This window comes from Marmota marmota, unplaced genomic scaffold (genome assembly GCF_001458135.2).
Source record: "Marmota marmota marmota unplaced genomic scaffold, marMar, whole genome shotgun sequence".
Taxonomy (NCBI): Eukaryota; Metazoa; Chordata; class Mammalia; order Rodentia; family Sciuridae; genus Marmota; species Marmota marmota.
Genome location: NW_025999999.1, coordinates 5,554,855 through 5,572,596, shown reverse-complemented (window position 1 = coordinate 5,572,596; position 17,742 = coordinate 5,554,855). Strand labels below are relative to the sequence as shown.

The 17,742-nt window shown below is 34.7% G+C and overlaps 1 protein-coding gene across 2 annotated transcripts in view; it reads left to right on the top strand.

The window, feature by feature from the left end:
* The window catches only part of Chuk (component of inhibitor of nuclear factor kappa B kinase complex), a 44,836-nt gene that overhangs the window by 21,765 nt on the left and 5,329 nt on the right, over window positions 1–17,742 (top strand). For both annotated transcript variants that reach the window (XM_015494642.2, XM_015494641.2), the window contains exons 11-17: window positions 3,309–3,503; window positions 4,658–4,760; window positions 7,987–8,110; window positions 8,633–8,784; window positions 11,299–11,360; window positions 12,283–12,392; window positions 13,041–13,090. In XM_015494642.2, coding sequence (XP_015350128.2) covers window positions 3,309–3,503; window positions 4,658–4,760; window positions 7,987–8,110; window positions 8,633–8,784; window positions 11,299–11,360; window positions 12,283–12,392; window positions 13,041–13,090 — 796 coding nt within the window. The remainder of the gene's footprint in view (window positions 1–3,308; window positions 3,504–4,657; window positions 4,761–7,986; window positions 8,111–8,632; window positions 8,785–11,298; window positions 11,361–12,282; window positions 12,393–13,040; window positions 13,091–17,742) is intronic.

Sequence of the window (17,742 nt, the reverse complement as noted above, 5' to 3'; positions counted from 1 at the left end):
CCCTTCAAATTTAAAAAATTCTGCACAACAAAGGAAATATTAAATAAAATGGAAAGGCAACTTTTAAAATAGGAAAAAATATTTGCACAACTTGTCTGATATGAGGTTAATACCTAAATTTGGCAAGGGACCTATACAACTGAATATGCCAATTACAAATAATCTGATTAAAAAATGGATAAATGAGCTAAATAGACACTTGTTAGAAGAAGAAATTCTGGTGGTCAACAGGCATTTGAAAAGGTGCTCAACAATGCTAATTATTAGGGAAATGCATTTTGGGCTGGGAATGTAGCTCAGTGGTTTTATACTTGTCTGCCATGTTCAAGGCCTTGGGTTCAATCCCCTATGCCACAAGAAAACCAACCCCTCCCCACTCCAAAAAAAAAAAAAAAACTATAATGAGATGTCACGTTGCTCCTATTAGGATGGCTATTATAAAAAAGACAAATGGTAGTATGTTAGCTTTCTCTTGCTGTGGCAGAATACCTGTGAAAAATAACTTAAAGGAACAAAGATTTATTTTGGCTTATGGTTTCAGAGGTTTTAATCCAGGGTCAGCTGGCTCCATTGCTGTGGGCCTGTGGTGAGTCCAAGCATCATGGTGGAGAAAGCATGGTGGAGTAAATTCTCATCATAGTGGCCAGGAAGTCGGGGGAGGAAAAGGCCCCAAACAAGATATAATCCCCAAGGCACACCCCCAAGGACCCACTCCCTTCAAGTAGGTTCCACCTCCTATAGTTTACACTAACCCCAATAGTTCATTCAGCTATGAATCTATTGATAGATTAGTCCATTATGAGATTTGAGCCCCCATGATCTAATCACTTCCCCAAGGCCCTACCTTGAACATTGTTTTATTGGGAACCATGCCTTTAACACATGAGCCTTTGGGGGACATTCCAAATCCAAATCTAACAGGTAGCAAGTGTTGGCAAAGATGTGGTGAAAGAGAACCTTTGTACACTGTTGATGGGAATATAAATTATACTGACATTATGGGAGACAGTATGAAAGCTTGCAAAAAAATTAAAAATAAAACTATCATATGATCTAGTATTCCTACTTCTGGATATCAAGAGGAAATGAAAAAGGATTATGAAGAGATCTGAACATCTGTGTACACTGCAAACATTATTCACAATAGCTAAGATACAGAAACAACCTAAATGTCCTTCAAAAGATGAGTAGATAGGGAAAATATGGTATATACACAATGGAATATTATTCAGCTTTAATAGAAAAGGAAATCCTGTCATTTAGGACAATTGATAAACTTGGAAGACATTGTGCTAAGTGAAATACACAAAAAGAGATAATGCATGATCTCAATTACATGTGGAATCTAAATGAGTCAAACTTGGAGTGTTGCCAGCTGCCCAACATGGGTGCATGGCAGAGATGTCGTGTCTCCCACTCCTTCATCCTTAGGGAGGTTTTGTGGAAACTATAGTCCTGGTCCTAGTCCTGGTTGTAGTTGGTCCCTGGCAATGAACCACCTGGCCAAAATTTTAAAAAATAAATAAAAGTCAGATTCATAGAAGCAGAGAATAGGATGATAGTTACCAGGGGCTGATGGCAGAAGGGAATGTGGTGATGTTAGTCAAAGGGTATAAAAATGGTAACTATGGAGAAGTAGTAGATATGTTAATTAGCTGAAATGTGGTCATTTCATAATGTATATCAAAATATCACATTGTGTATCTTATATATAATTTTTACATATCAAAAATTAAATTGCCACAAAATCAAGAATTTAAAAGACAGAAAAAATATATACTTCAGGAGAGGGGTCTATGAGGGGGCATATAGATGAAATAAAATTGACTCTGTAAGTGATGGTTGAAACCAGGCAAGGCATTCCCAGGTTTTGGAGTGGGATTATGATACTGTTATCTACAATTTAGTGTGTTTGAAAAATGTCAATTATAATATTTTTTTCAGTATACTGGGGATCAAACTCAGGGCCTTGCACATGCTAGGTAAGTGCGCTCCTGTGAATCTACATGCCCAGCTGTCAATATAATCTGTGTGTCGGTTGGGCAGGGGTTTATGTGTGCTGGGGATTGAACTTGAAGCCTTACTCATGCCAGGCATGTACTTTTGTCACTGAACTATACCCATGGCTCCTTGTATTTTAAGAGGAAAGAAAAAGAAAGGAAGCCTTTTTATCTACCCCACCTGCCCCAACCCTGTGCTGAGAATCAAATCCAGGTCCTCAAGCATGCCAGGCAGGCACTCTAACACTGGGCCACATCTCCAACCCTAATGCTTTACTTTTGTAGCAAGGATTTCCAGCAGAGATACTTTTAATCATTTGCATATACTAATCAATGTAAGGAATCAAGAAACAAGTATTAATTTTGTATGGCTTATCTAAGGTTAGTGGAAGGAAAAGAAGTATTGTGTTCAAAAGACTGACCTCCAACTCTGTGACTGTCCTTGCTTACCTGGAAATACCTAGATAGAGCCCTGCCTGACTTGCCTATATGAGGCTACCATCACTGGGACTTTATGTGAGAGTAATAAGACTGTTTTCTTATCCAACTGTGAGCCCTTAGGTAGGTCACTGCTCAGGGATTTGATTGCCTTGCGAGGGTAACAACACTTTTTTTCCTGTTGAAAAAGTAGCTTATCTCTTCTACCAGATGATTATTTCTTGAGGCAACATGAGGTAGTAAAAATTTCAGATTCAAGCTCTACCAGTTATCAGCTGTATGATCCCTAACAAACTATTTAACTTCTTAGAGCCCTCTCTGCTAAGATAGAAATTGAGATTTAATTAATTGGGGATATTATGTGAAAGCACTTAACTCTGTGGTTGATGTAAGTTAGGCACTTCATATATGAGATTGTTTCCTTCTAGGTCTGTGATAATGTTTCTCAAATAAGTATCATTTTATTTTTTAATTAGAATTTTTATTACTTGATGTTGTGCAGCCTTAAATCTGAAATTTTATTTGTTGGAACTAACATCTATTGTAGTAGAAAGGTACACTCTGTTTTGTTTTGTTTTGTTTTTTCAGTTGCAGTGGGACCAAGACCTTTATTTTATTTATTTATTTTTATGCGGTGCTGAGGAACAAACCCTCGGACATGCTATGCGAGCGCTCTACCACTAAGCCACAACCCCAGCCCTCTAAACTCTGTTCTTTAGTTTTCGGAATGTCCATATTTATAATTACAGATAATCTCACTTTGGAGAATGAATAATGCCTTTTGTTCACATTCCCTTCTTAATATCTTGCACTGAATCATTTACAAAGAAAATGATCAATGGATGTATCTTTTTTTTCCTTATTATACAGATAGTACACATCCTAAATATGACTTCTGCAAAGATCATTTCTTTTTTGTTACCACCTGATGAAAGTCTGCATTCACTACAGTCTCGCATTGAGCGTGAAACTGGAATAAATACTGGTTCTCAAGAACTTCTTTCAGAGACAGGAATTTCTCTAGATCCTCGGAAACCAGCCTCTCAATGTGTTCTAGATGGAGTTGTAAGAAATTCTTTTTTGTTTTAATTGATATAATATTTTTACTTATTTATAGGGTATAGTATTAATTCAGTACATGTATACAATGTATAAAGATCAAATCAAGGTAATTAGCATTTCTGTCTCCTCAAATATCATTATTTATATGTGTTCACACCCTTCAAGTTCTTACTTTAGTTGTTTTGAAATGTATAATCAGTTGTTGTAGACTATAGTTACCCTACTGTGCTATAGAAAGGATTGTAAGAGAATTCTAGAGTGTGATAAGATAAGAAATCTGTACCGAGGAATTGCATGCTCTATGACTGATTTGATACATAATTGGGATTCCTTGGGGAATGTTATACATCTTATATAATTTTTTAAGTGTTGCCTTACTGGTGACTCTTATAATTGTTTTGCAAGGAAAACAAGGTATAAATGATATGTTTATTGTTTTGAACTTTATAAGACTTTTTCTTTGGTGCCAGTTATCTCCTACTTTCTTTTCCTTCTTGTATTTGAAGCCTAGGACCTTGAAATTAGACTAGCAGTCTCATAGATCCTGCCAGAGGATAGGTGGGTGGTAAATATGATTGTGTCATGACTTTTTTTTTCTTTTTATGGCATTATATAGGCATATTTTACATATCGTGTAATTCACCCATTTCAAATGTACAACTCAGTGATTTTTAAAATAAATTTAAATTAGTTTAAAAACATTTCCATCTCAACAGATCCATCGTGTCCGTTAATTGTTAATCTCCCTTTGGCCACTAATCCACTTTCTATCTCAATAGATCTACCTTTTCTGAACTAATTACATTTAAACAGAATCATAAAATATAGTCTCTTATGTCTAAATTCTTTAATTTAGAATTATATTTTTAAGGTTCATCCATGTTGTAGCATGTATTAGTACTTCATTCCTTTTGATTACTAAATAGTATTTTCATTTTATGGAAATTTGCCTTTTCATTTTATTCTTTTGGGATGCTGATCATTTTCATTTTCGCACTTTTCCCCCCGTCTCTAGGTTTAGACCTTAAATCTGTAAAATGTAGCTTGATATACATTGACTTTGTTCATTTGCATTTCAAAGTAAGAAATCTGGTACTAAAATATTTAGAAAGGCTAGGATTTTCAAGAACAATTTTAATTGTTTGCTTCTTTTTCAGAGAGGCTGTGATAGCTATATGGTTTATTTGTTTGATAAAAGTAAGACTGTATATGAAGGGCCATTCGCTTCCAGAAGTTTATCAGATTGTGTAAATTATATTGGTAAGTATAGTCCATTTCGTGGCTAACCTTTAATCCTGAAATAATAGTATTGATTCTCAACATGATTAGTAAAAATGGTGTTTTTAGTGTTTTTGTTTTGTATCTCTCATAATTGAGGTTTCTATATGTGGTAAAAAATAGATTTATGTAGTTTGGAAAGTGAAAAGGTAGATTTTAAATCACTACCTGATTCCTCATTTAGGACGACAGGGCTCTCACAGATAAGAAAATGAAACTGCTCCCTTAATTAAATCTACTTTTGAACTGTTCCTTCCTTATATATGAGTATTTATTATCCATGAAATTTTATTTCCTGCCTGCCTCCCTGCCCAGGGATCTGAACCATGGGCTTTATGCATGCTAGGCAAGTGCCATCTACCACTGAGCTACATTCTGCTCTCAAATATTTATTTTAACTTAAGAATACTGCTTGATGATCAAATGTTGTAATTTATCCTATGAAGATAATTCTTTCTTTGGAACAAGTTAAATATTTAATGAATTTATGTCTACTCAAACTAAAATTGGGCACTAAATTATAAAATCAAGAACAAAATTGGAACCAGGCCAGGTATGGTAGGGCATGCCTGTAATCCCAGCGGTTTGAGAGGCTGAGGCTGGAGGATCTTGAGTTCAAAGCCAGCCTCAGCAACTGAGCAAGGCCCTAAGCAACACAGTGAAATCTGTCTCTAAATAAAATATAAAAAAGGGATGGGGATATGGCTCAGTGGTTAAGTGCCCCTATATTCAATCCGTGGTACCAAAAAAAAATTAGAACCAGGTATAGTGGCACATGCTTATAATCCCAGCAATTTGGGAGGCAAAGGCAGAAGGATCACAACTTTGAGGACAACCTCTGAAACTTAGTAAGACCCTTCTTCAAACATTAAGCCAGGCGTGGTCATGCATGTCTATAATCCCAGCAACTCAGAAGTCTGAGGCAAGAGAATCCTAAGTTTTATGTCAGCCCCAACAACTTAGCAAGGCACTAAGCAACTTAATAAGACTCTGTCCCAAAATAAAAAGAGATGGGGATGTGGCTCAGTGTTAAAGTGCCTCAGGATTCAATCTTTGGTACAAAAAATAAATCAGTCATTTTAAAAGGCTGGTGATATAGCTCAGTGGTATAGAGCACCTCTGGGTGGGTTTAATCCACAGTACCAAAAAACAAGAACAAAATTGGATGGTGCTAAAATACATGTAATCTTTACAGTACTGTGTTATCTTTTCATTAGCTTTCTTTTAAATCAAAGAATAGTTTCTATTCCTCAAATTTATGATATACATATGTGTGTATATATGTGTGTATAAACCACACCACAATCAAGACAGAGAACATTTCCTTCACCTCAGAACGTTCCCTCATTCTTTTTTCAAGTCAACCCCCTTCCCTCATATTTTAACATTTTTTGCCGAAAGACTTATTAGAACCAGATTTATAGAAAAATTGAGTAGAAGAGTTCTCATGTAACTGCCCTTCCTTATACATACAGTTCTCCTGTTATTAACATAGTAGTATGGCACATTTGGTACAATTTTGAACCAATGGGTTATTATTAAGTAATATTATTTAGATTTTCTTAATTTTTACCTTATGTATTTTTACTGTTCTAAGATCCAGTGAGGCTACACATTACATTTAGTTGTATCTTCTCAAGCTTCTCTCCGCTGTTAGTTTCTCAGAATTTCTTTTAATTTTGATGACTTTGACAGTTTTGAGGAGGATTGATCAAGTCTTTTATAGGATTCTGATATGTTAGAATTTTTTTTTTCCTTATGATTTAGACTGAGATTTTGGTGTGTGTGTGTGTGTGTGTGTGTGTGTGTGTGTGTGTGTATGTGTGTTTGAGGTGCTGGGGATTGAACCCAGGGCCTTGTGCATGCAAGGCAAGCACTCTTCCAACTGAGCTATATCTCCAGCTTGATTTTGGTGTTTTTGAGAGAAAGATCATAGAAGTAAAGTGACATTTTTATTGCATGTTAAGTACATACTATCATAGTACATGTTTTATTACTATTTGTATTGACCTTATCACCTGGCTGAAGTAATGTTTTTAAGTTCTCTCCAAGTAATAGTTAATCTTCCCTCTCTCCCTTATGCACTCAATTCTTTAAAAGGAAGTCACTGTGTAAAACCACACTTAAGGACTAGGAAATTAAGCTACACTCCTTCAGGGAAGAGTATCTACATAATTCATTTGAAATTCTTCTACATAGGGCTGGGGTTGTGGCTCAGTGATAGAGTGCTCGCCTAGCATGCATGGGGCACTGCATTTGATCCTCAGCACCATATAAATGTAAAATGGAGATATTGTGTCCATCTAAAACTTGAGAATAAATATTTTTTAAAAAAGAAATTCTACATGGGAGATTTATATCTTCTCTCCCATATATTAATTTATTCAGTGATTTCTTTTCTGTTGATTTCAGCTCATAGATAATTATTTTGTAACTTTGAATTATAATCTAATACTAGTTTATTTGTTGCTTAAACTGTTCTATCTAAGGACATTAAGGACTTTTCTCACTGGCTCTTCTACCTATTTTACATGCCCCCATCAATGAATTGTTTTTTTATTTGTTTTATTTACTTATTTTCATTTCTTTAGTACTTCCTTATATTCTGGCACTGCTTTCTAGGTTCATCTTATATGTTTTTGCTCCATTCTTAAAGCAGTTCTTTAAGAATCCTAGTTCCTTTTATTAGAGAATAAAGAATGGGCAAGAGATAATAAATTAGTTTTTAAAGTCTTGCGTAACTTATTAATATGCCATTTATTCTGTATGCTTTCTTGAAGCTGAGTTGGTGGTCAGAAGATGATATTTATTATTTAGAAACAGGAAAGACTAGTGGATTGTGGAGGAGATATGTCTTGATTTAGAACTTGAAAAGATTAAAGAATTTGGATTAGCAGAGAGAATAAAAGAGAATTCCAGATTGGAAAGAAACAAGAAAATAGGGCAGATATAGGAATAATCTACAACTGTGAGGGTAGTGATTATGCCATTCACTTTTATTTTCCCTTGTATTTGGAGCTGGGCTTGTGTATTGCAGGTACCCAGTAACCTTATTTGGAAGTGGAAATGCAGAAATACTTTCTAATATCTGTTTCTAGCATTTGTGGAAATCTGTTTTTGTGAACAAGAAATCACAGAGAGTAGTAAATGAACTGTAACATTGTCAAAAGTAACTCACCTCCCATTTTCCTCATCTTTTTGTCTATAGTACAAGATAGCAAAATACAGCTTCCAATTATACAGCTACGTAAAGTATGGGCTGAAGCAGTGCACTATGTATCTGGGCTAAAAGAAGACTATAGCAGGCTCTTTCAGGGACAAAGAGCAGCAATGTAAGTGGAGTTTGTTCTTTATAAGCACAATATCATGTGCAAAATATACTCAAGAATTAATCTTGGACTGCAGTTGTAGTTCAGTGGTAGAGCACTTGCCTAGCACGTATCACATAAAAATAAATAAATAAATAAAGGTATAAAAAATGCAATATTACATAAAAAAAGAATTAATATTGCCAGTTTTCACTAATCAATGTTGCATGCATTACTAAAATATTGAACCAATGTGAAATGTAATATTCTGATCAGACTTATAGATTTCTTATTAATGGTCTGAAGCTGTCCAATTGCAATGGCTTACTTAGTAGTAGATCCTGTGTCCTAGTATAAGATTGTTTATCACATAATATCAGAGGCAGGAAGTCTTCAGAGACAAGATTCTAGAGATGAGTTATTTTTCATAGATTGATAGCAGACATTTAGATTTGGGCCTTCAGTAATTTATGTTTTAAAATTTTTATCCAGTGTTTCTGAATGCTGATAATATTTTTTGTTTTGTTATGTTTTGCTATGGTTTAGGTTAAGTCTTCTTAGATATAATGCTAACTTGACAAAAATGAAGAACACTTTGATCTCAGCATCACAGCAACTGAAAGCTAAATTGGAGTTTTTTCACAAAAGCATTCAGCTTGACTTGGAGAGATATAGTGAACAAATGACTTATGGGATATGTAAGTGTCTGGGTATAATGTGTAAAGGAGTGTTTAGCCTCTTGAAGCCATCTGATGTCTTACCTTCTTGACTTGCCAGTTGTCACTTACTTTCACATTTAAAACAAGAGACAGGATAACTTAGATCATCATAAACCATGTTTGTTTTGTATATTAGCTCTTTTTAAAAATTCCTTAGTTGAGCAACTTAGCTTCATAATTGAAATGAGATTATTTAGCTCCTTTTTAAAAAGGCTAAATAATATTAAAACAATTAAAGAATCTGTGAATTTCAAATCTCGTTTTAAAAATAAATACAAAATCTATACTGGATATAAAATCTATACTAGGGCAGTTTCTTAGCCAGTGCTCTGGACTGAATGTTCATGTCTCCCTACCCAAATTTATACATTGAAATAACTGGCTCCCACCATGATGGTACTTGGAGATAGGACCATCAGGAGGTATTTAGGTCATGAGCATAAGAGCCCTCATGAATTAACTTAGTGCCCTTATAATAGAAGCCTGAGTAAGATTTCCTTACCTTTCTGCCATGTGAGGACATAGTGAGAATATAGCCATCTATGAATCAGAAAGTAGCCTCTCACCAAACTCCAAATCTGCTGGTGCTTTGATCTTGGATTTCCTGGCCTTCAGAACCAAGAAATAAATTTTTGTTGTTTATATGCTATCTAGTTTATGCTTTTTTGTTTATTTATTTTGTTTTTAGCATAGCAGTTCAGGTGGACTGGCATAAACAATTTATTTTATTGTCAATAATAAAACAAATAATTCCAAGGTTGTTTCCTTCCAAACCATTTACAATGGGGTCCTTTTGTTTTTTATTATATGCAGTCTCCAGATTTCTAATATTTGATCTTCCTTGGAATTTACTAAGGAACTGTAAAAAGCACAGTTAAAATTCAAATAAAGAGTTGGTTATATAATTGATGTTTTATTTTTATTTATGTATTATAGTCATTCTGGTGAATAACATTGCAATTATTTTATTAAAATGTCTCTCACTTTACATATATGAATATACCTCAGTGAATTTTACCTTTATGTATGTCTATAAAGCACTAATTTTAAAAATATATAATAAATAGAAGAAACACCAGTAAAGTAGAGGAAGGGAAACAGGAGGAGGGAGGAAGGGAGGGAAAGGGGTAGTACTGGGGACTGAAATGGAACATATTATATTTCCACGCTTGTAATGATTATGTCAAAATGAATTCCAATGTTATGTATAAGTATAATGCACTGATAAAAACACTTAAAAAAATCTTTGACCTGTCAAAGGCGTATTGTATAACTGTTAAAAGAATGAGATAAGCTGGGCATCATGGCACATGGCTGTAATCCCAATTTGGGAGGCTGAGGCATGAGGAGTGCAAGTTCACTAAACTCAGCAACTTAGTGAGGCCCTAAGCGACTTAGCAAAACCCTTTCTCAAAATAAAAAAGGAAAAGGGCTTGGGATTGGCTCAGTGGGAAAGCACTCTGGGTTCAATCCCCAGTACCCAAATAATAATAATAAGTTCTATTATTAAAAGATCATTTGGACCTTTAATTGGCAGTGCTACTTTAAGTAGTGGGAAAACTGAAAAAAAATAAGTGTATATATGATAGTGATATCCCTTGGGGTTTAGTGTAGAGGGGAGGAAGAGAGTCTTTTCTTTTTTTATATATCCTTTTATACTGTTTGATCTTTTTTTAGGGAGGGAGATTACCAGGGATTAAACTCAGGGGCACTTGACCACTGAGCCACATCCCCAGCTCTATTTTATATTTTTATTTAGAGACAGGGTCTCACTGAGTTGCTTAGCCCCTTGCTTTTACTGAGACTGGCTTTGAACTCACAATCCTCCTGTCTCAGCTTCCCAAGCCATTGGAATTACAGGCGTGCACCACCGCACCCGGCATACTGTTTGATCTTTTAAAAACATGTTCGTGTATTACTTCTAAATTTTTTTTAAAGAGAAAACATCTGTATTACTTTCTAGAACTTCTACAACAAGATACCATAAACTGGATGCCTTTAAATAATAGAAATGTATTGTCTCACAGTTCTGGAGGCTAGAAGTCCAAAATCAATGTTAGCAAAGCCATCATCTCTTTGACACCTGTAGTGAAGAATCCTTCCTTGTTTTATTCCAGCTTCCTCTGGTTTGCCAGCAAACCTTGATGTTCCTTGGCTTACAGTTGCAGCACTTTAATCTGTGCTTCTATCGTCATATGGCATTGTCCCCTTATGTATCCATATTCTGTGTCTCTTTTAATAATTACACTGCTCATATTGGATTAAGGGCCCACCCTTCTCCAGAGCATTCAGCTGATTATATCTTTTGTGACACTATTGCCAATGAGGTCACATTCTGAAATATTAGATGTTACAACTTCAACATATTTTGGAGGAGAGGGGACACAAAATACATGACAAATCTTTGATGTTGATACAGCAAGGAAGCAGGCAGGCTAGTAATTAAAGCTATGGCTATTTCTGAGATAACCAATTTAGAATTTTTTTTTTAAGCTTCAGAAAAAATGCTAAAAGCATGGAAAGAAATGGAAGAAAAGGCCATTCACTATGCTGAGGTAAAAGCACTGAGCTGATTCTTTGAGCTTATTAATTCTTGATGTCTCCCTTAGAAATTGCCTTTGGATTTGATATATAATTTTTTTTATATATTTGTCATTCTTGAATTTCAGACAGATACCTAGTAGATGCTTTGTATATAGATAAGAAGGTACTGTAATAGATAAAAACAAGGACTTTGGGCAAATTACTTGATTTCATGAAGCTTCAGTTTCTATTATATTATACATATTATATTTTAGTAGGATTATGAAGATGGGAATTAATAATAAATGGTGGTTATCACTATTATTTTTATGACTTGTTTAGAAAAGACAGCTGCACATCCTGGTTTACCTGGGATAGTCCCAGTTTATACCTGATGTCTTCCTATAATTATCAATAGTAGTACCTTTCACTCTCAAAATTGTACTGGTTTAGACAATAAATTTATATAGCCTGCCAAGGTATAGATCATTCTCCAGGTGGCAGATTCCTTCCGTATCTTGTATGTTTGTCCATGGTCCTAGCTTATTGCTGTCCTTAGGGTCACATTCTGGGGTCAGTAGATATTTCCTGGAGGATATGGGTGGGGTGATTGATATCCTGAAGCTCAGTTGCAAGCAGTACCGGTTGTTTTGGTAGCTACTTTTTTTGCCTTGTTAGTAACACATCTACTTTTTGCTTCTTTAGAGGAATAAGAAAATGTTTGTAGTTTAATATTGTCAGGGGAGAAAAAAGAGAAGTATAGGAATAAGTATGTTCTTATGTGAAAGATTGTCAGAATCAAAGGATAAAAAAGTTTTAAAAGAATTAGTGTTTTATATTATTTAGTTCTACTACTACCACAACAGACCATTCTCTATCCTTAAGATCTGAGTTTTGTTTTGTGTTATGTCATAGTAAGTCCATTATTTTCTTCGTGTTTTCATCATATTTTAGGTTGGTGTCATTGGGTACCTTGAGGATCAGATTATGTCTTTGCACACTGAAATCATGGAGCTACAGAAGAGCCCTTATGGAAGACGTCAGGGAGACTTGATGGAATCTCTGTAAGGATGTACTTGTGTTTTGGAGTTGATGTCTGTAACTTTTTGTAACATTGTTCTTTCTGCTTTTATCTGGACGGTTTAGCCTCTGTATGGCTCTTTGCTATAGTTTTACTTCCTCTAAATGTATTGGCATCATGTAAAAAGAAAAATATTTCTTAGTCACAGGAAATTTTGGAAATAACTCTTTGGGTTGACCCTCTCTGCCCTTTTTAATTGAAGCATCTTTTTCTTGTGTTAGAAATCTCCAAGTATATCTAAATTACAAACTGTTTCCCTACTTACTATACTTCTGGCCATGCTATCACTTACCTACTTTAGTGAGTTAACTTCTGAAGTGTCTGGATTAGAAACCAGATTAAATCTTTAATTGCAAGCCGTAGGTTTTACAAATTTCACTGTTTCTGTTGGAAGGATGTTGTATTTGTGGTGGGAGATCAGAGCAGATGTGAAGTATATTAAACTTCACATTTTAGGAACTTGTATTATTCTTGCTTATAACTCAGTGAAATGCTCTGTAATGTTCATTGGTAGTTTACATTTGCTTTAAATGGAATCATTCCAATCACCAGGAGTATTCATTTCAAATTATGGATTATTGAAGTCACTAAACTACTTTCACAGAGAAGCATGTTTTCTCTTTTTTGGTAGGGAACAACATGCAATTGATCTATACAAGCAGTTAAAGCACAGACCTGCAGGTAAGTTACCTCTGTCACAGTACCTGATGGCATTTTAGGAATCTTCAGTAGCCCAAGAAATTTGGGGAATTTTAAATTTTTAATAGGGTGTGTGTGTGTGTGTGTGTGTGTGTGTGTGTGTGAGAGAGAGAGAGAGAGAGAGAGAGAGAGAGAGAGAGAGAATATCGAGCAATCCTAGGGCCTATACATGCTAGACAAGTGCTCCACCAATGAGCTACATCCCTAACTCCTAAATTTTAAATTTTTTAAAAAATATTTTTTAGTTGTTGATGGACCTTTATTTTATTTATTTGTATGTGCTTAGAATCAAACCCAGTGCCTCACATATGCAAGTACTCTTCCACTGAACTACAAACCCAGCCCTAAATTTTAATTTTTTAAAAAGCTACAAAATTACTGTTGAGTATTAACCATTGAGATAATGATGGTATAATAGCTTTAAATTTGCAATGATTTAAGAGATTAGAAAGGGAAAGTAATAAGGAAATTGAGGTAGAAAAGTTTTTTAAAAGGAAGTGAAAAGAAGGAATGGAAGAGAAAAAAAGGAACTCAAAGAAGAGAAAGAGGAAGCAGAAATATCTGTGGAAAGATGTGAGTGGTGGGAGAGGGGCACTGCTGCTTAAAATTAGAGAATTTGGAAAGAATTTGATGCAAATTCTATGAATGGTGAGAGAAAGCCCATGTGCTAGGCAAAAGTGATTTACCTTGAAAATGCTGCCTTCATCTGCATTGGTCATTGCTTGTATAATTGGCAAAACAATTCCTTTTGAACATCTGCTAAATATAGAGCATACTCTTCTGGAAAGAGCACAGGTTGGAAATCTGAAGGCTTGAATTCAAGATTGGGTACTTTACTGATCAAATTATCTCAGGCAAATCTTCCCATATCTCATTTTCTTTTTCTATAAAATAGGGTTAAAACCCAGCTTTCCTAACTCAGTTGAGTGTGGTGTAGCACTGTATTTAAGAGGATGTTTGTGAAAATGCTTTGAAGACTGTAAGGTATTAAGCACATTACAAGATATTAAAAATTTGTTAGAAAAGGTGACAGAAGAAATAAAAAGTGAAATTTGTGCCCTAGAATGAAATGTTCTTAATTTCTAAAAAAAGTAGGTTTTATACATTAAAATTTGTGAACACATTACAACGTATGCATGTGAAATTGTGTTTATTTATTCATTCTTTAAAAAAAACCTGGGGATTGAACCCAGGCGTATTAAGACATGTGCATATAGCATTTAGCATGTTTAAGAAAATACAGTATCACTGGAGTGTAGAATTTCAGGAGGAGAAAGATACAGCTGAATCTTAAAGGATCTGGTATGTCATGGTAAAGAGTTTGGATTTCACCATACTGAAAAAGAAAAATCCTAAAAAGTTTTAATCCAGAATGGCATGTTCAAATTAGCATTTTAGAAATGCTACTCCAGGGTATTGTCAATAATGGATTAAAGTATGGCTAGGCTAGTGACAGGAGCATAACTTATGAAATCATTAGGACAATCATAGCTCAGAGCAGGGTGGATTATGAACTAAGGCAAAATTATGAATTTTGACAGTGAGGTAAAGTGGGGGGGAAAGGGCAAGGAGAGGGATTTAGGAGGTATAATTGGTAGTATTGGGTGACAGATTGAATATGGATGGCTGAGGTTGGGTTGGGAGTCATGGATGCCTCCCAAGATTCTGGTGAGAGTATCTGGTTACTTGATGGGACCAGGGAAATATAGGAAGGATAACAGACTAGATAGAAAAAAGAATGTGAGGTTTTTTTTTTTTTTTTTTTTTTAACATATTGATATTAAGGACATTCAAATAGACATGTCTGATAGTTTTGTGTGTGTGTGTGTGTGTGTGTGTGTGTGTGAAGTCTGGGTTACCTGTTTAGCTCTTAGGGTAATAATCAGCCATAAGACTAAAGTGATGATCCTGAAAAAGCAGGATAAGTAAAAAAGCCAAGGTTGGAATCCTAGGGAATACCAACATTTACAAAGTGAATTGAAGCAGAGGAACCTGCAAAGAAGATTGAGAAATGGTCTGAGTACATAGAGGGGATTTTAAGAAAGGAATAAAAGAATTTCAAGGAAAAAGGAATCAGTAGGATCAAATGCTCAGAGATATGGATAATGATGAAAATGTTAATGAAAATATTCAATTGCACATATTTGGTGACCTTGCAAAGTATAACAGAAACCAGATTATATTGTTGAGGAGGGACTGAGACAAGAAGAAATGGAGAAGTCTAGGCCAGAAGTTCTCAAAGTGTAACTCATGGACCCCTGAGGATCCTTGAAATTTTTCAGTCTATGAGGTCAAAATTATTTTTCATAATACTAGGATATTATTTTCCTTTTTTTTTAATACACTGACATTTCCCACTAAGGGTTCCAAAGCATTGTTGGGTAAGCTGGCTTGCTTCTTAGTATGAATCAAGGCTGTAGGACAAGACTATGCTAATAGTCATATTTTTTTACAATCATGTATTCATAGGTTTTTAAAAAATTTTTGTAGTAAATGGACAGAATTCATTTATTTATTTTTATGTGGTGCTAAGGGTCGAACCCAGTGCCTCACACATGATAGGCAAGCGCTCTGCTACTGAGCTACAGCCCCAACCCCTATTCATAGTTTTTTTAAAAAGCCAGTTTCATTTAAGAATGATATAGCATTTAAGATATAGCAGTAAAAAATAAATTTTAGTTAAATCTCAGCCCTTGAGTACATATCTTTTTTTTTTTTTTTCCCTTGGTACAGAGGATTGAACTCAGGGGCACTCGACCACTGAGCCACATCCACAGCCCTATTATATTTTATTAAGGTTAGAGTCTCACTGAAATTGCTTAGCACCTCGCTTTTGCTGAGGCTAGCTTGTTTGTGATCCCTTCCTGCCTCAGCCTCCTGAGTTGTGCTCCACTATGCCTGAATTGACTACATATCTTCTTAATATATTGTGTGATGAAAAGGGAAGTACTTATAAAGTGCTTCTGCTGTATAGTGAAATATGATGGTTGTCTTAAAACCACTTCACTAATTGTTTACATTAGGTGTCTTGCCTCTTCTTTCATAGAATACCATTTTTACTTGAAAGAATGACTGTCAGCCACACTATGATTAGTGGAAATAAAAAGTGAAGCATGTTTGTGGCTTTAAGGGAAATAACATTGTCATCAATGATAGAATTCCACATTTCAAGCAAAAAATTAGAATTTTAGACACCTTTATCTAACAAATATAGTTTGTTCATTTCTCAATACTTAAAGACTTATAAGATTTATGAAATCAAAAAGATTTGCAAAATATGCAAAACAATGCCAGTTTACTCACTAAAATTTTGTTTTAGATTACTTTTAATAAAATGTTACTAGAAATAGTTTATTTTTGTTTTTATTTTTCTGGTAGTGGGGATTGAACCTAGAGACACTGAGTTCAGTGTCCCCTGAGGTACATACCTAGCCATATTATTTTTAAAGTTGTGAAATAGGATCTTGCTAAGTTACCCAGGCTAGACTCAAAATCATAATCCTGCCTCAGCCTCCTGAGTTGCTGAGTCATTGCCACCATACCTAGCAGATTTGTTTTAAGTGAAATTAATACATAAATACTTTAAAATTTATTTTAATTTCTGAAAAACCCTTTGGGTTATTCAAATGTTGAGTTTATGAAATAGTCCTGAGACCAAAAAGTATGAGAATTGCTTATCTAGACTATTCTTTTCAGATGTTTGTTTAAGGAAAGAAAAGAGGTGAGGAACTAAAAGGAGATGCCTCAAGGGAGGTTAATTTTCAGTAGGAAGATTTAGCATATTTATATGCTTGGTAGTCAAAAAGCCTGTGTAAAGAAAGTACTGGAACAGATTTGGCTTGGGAGAATAGTGGGAGGGGCTAGCCTGATGCTACTGATATTAAGAGGAGGAATGGGTATAGATACAAATGCGTTTGTGGGAGTGTTAGAAGGTCAAGGTCTTACTGTCTTCTATTCTGAAGTGAGAAATGAGGTTAATTTTAATTCAAGAAGTGATGACTTTAGATTTGAGGACTGTGCTAAAGATTTTTAAAAGCTGGTGTATACAATGGAAGATGTCACTAATCCAGAATATATTAGGAATACAGAGCAAAAGTGAAAATATGTGAATAAGTAGTATTGGAAACAGAGTATACAATAATAGTTTTTTGTTGATAGTAACTAGCTCAGATATAGTTATAGTAACTGACAGAGCAGATGATTGGACTGATCTAGGATTAGGATTTTATTGATGGAATAGAAAAGATAAAAATGTTAGAGATAGTAACTAGGGACTCAAGTGACAAGTTATGATTGAAGATTCAAAATAAAACAAGTCTTAATTCTTTTTTCTTTAATCAGTAAATATTTGACTTCTAGTCTTCTGATCAATAAATCACACATATAATACACACACACACACACACACAATACACAAACACATTTAACTTTTTCGTATATAATTACCACTGAGTTCAGAGATAGAGTACTTACCTTGCACATATGAGGCACTGTGTTCGATCCTCAGCACCACATAAAAATAAATAAAGATATTGCGTCCATCTTAAAAAAAAAAAAGGAACTAGAAATAGGTAAAATTAATTAAAAATAAAGGTTAGTTTCTTTAAAAAAAAAAAAATTACCACTGAGCTATA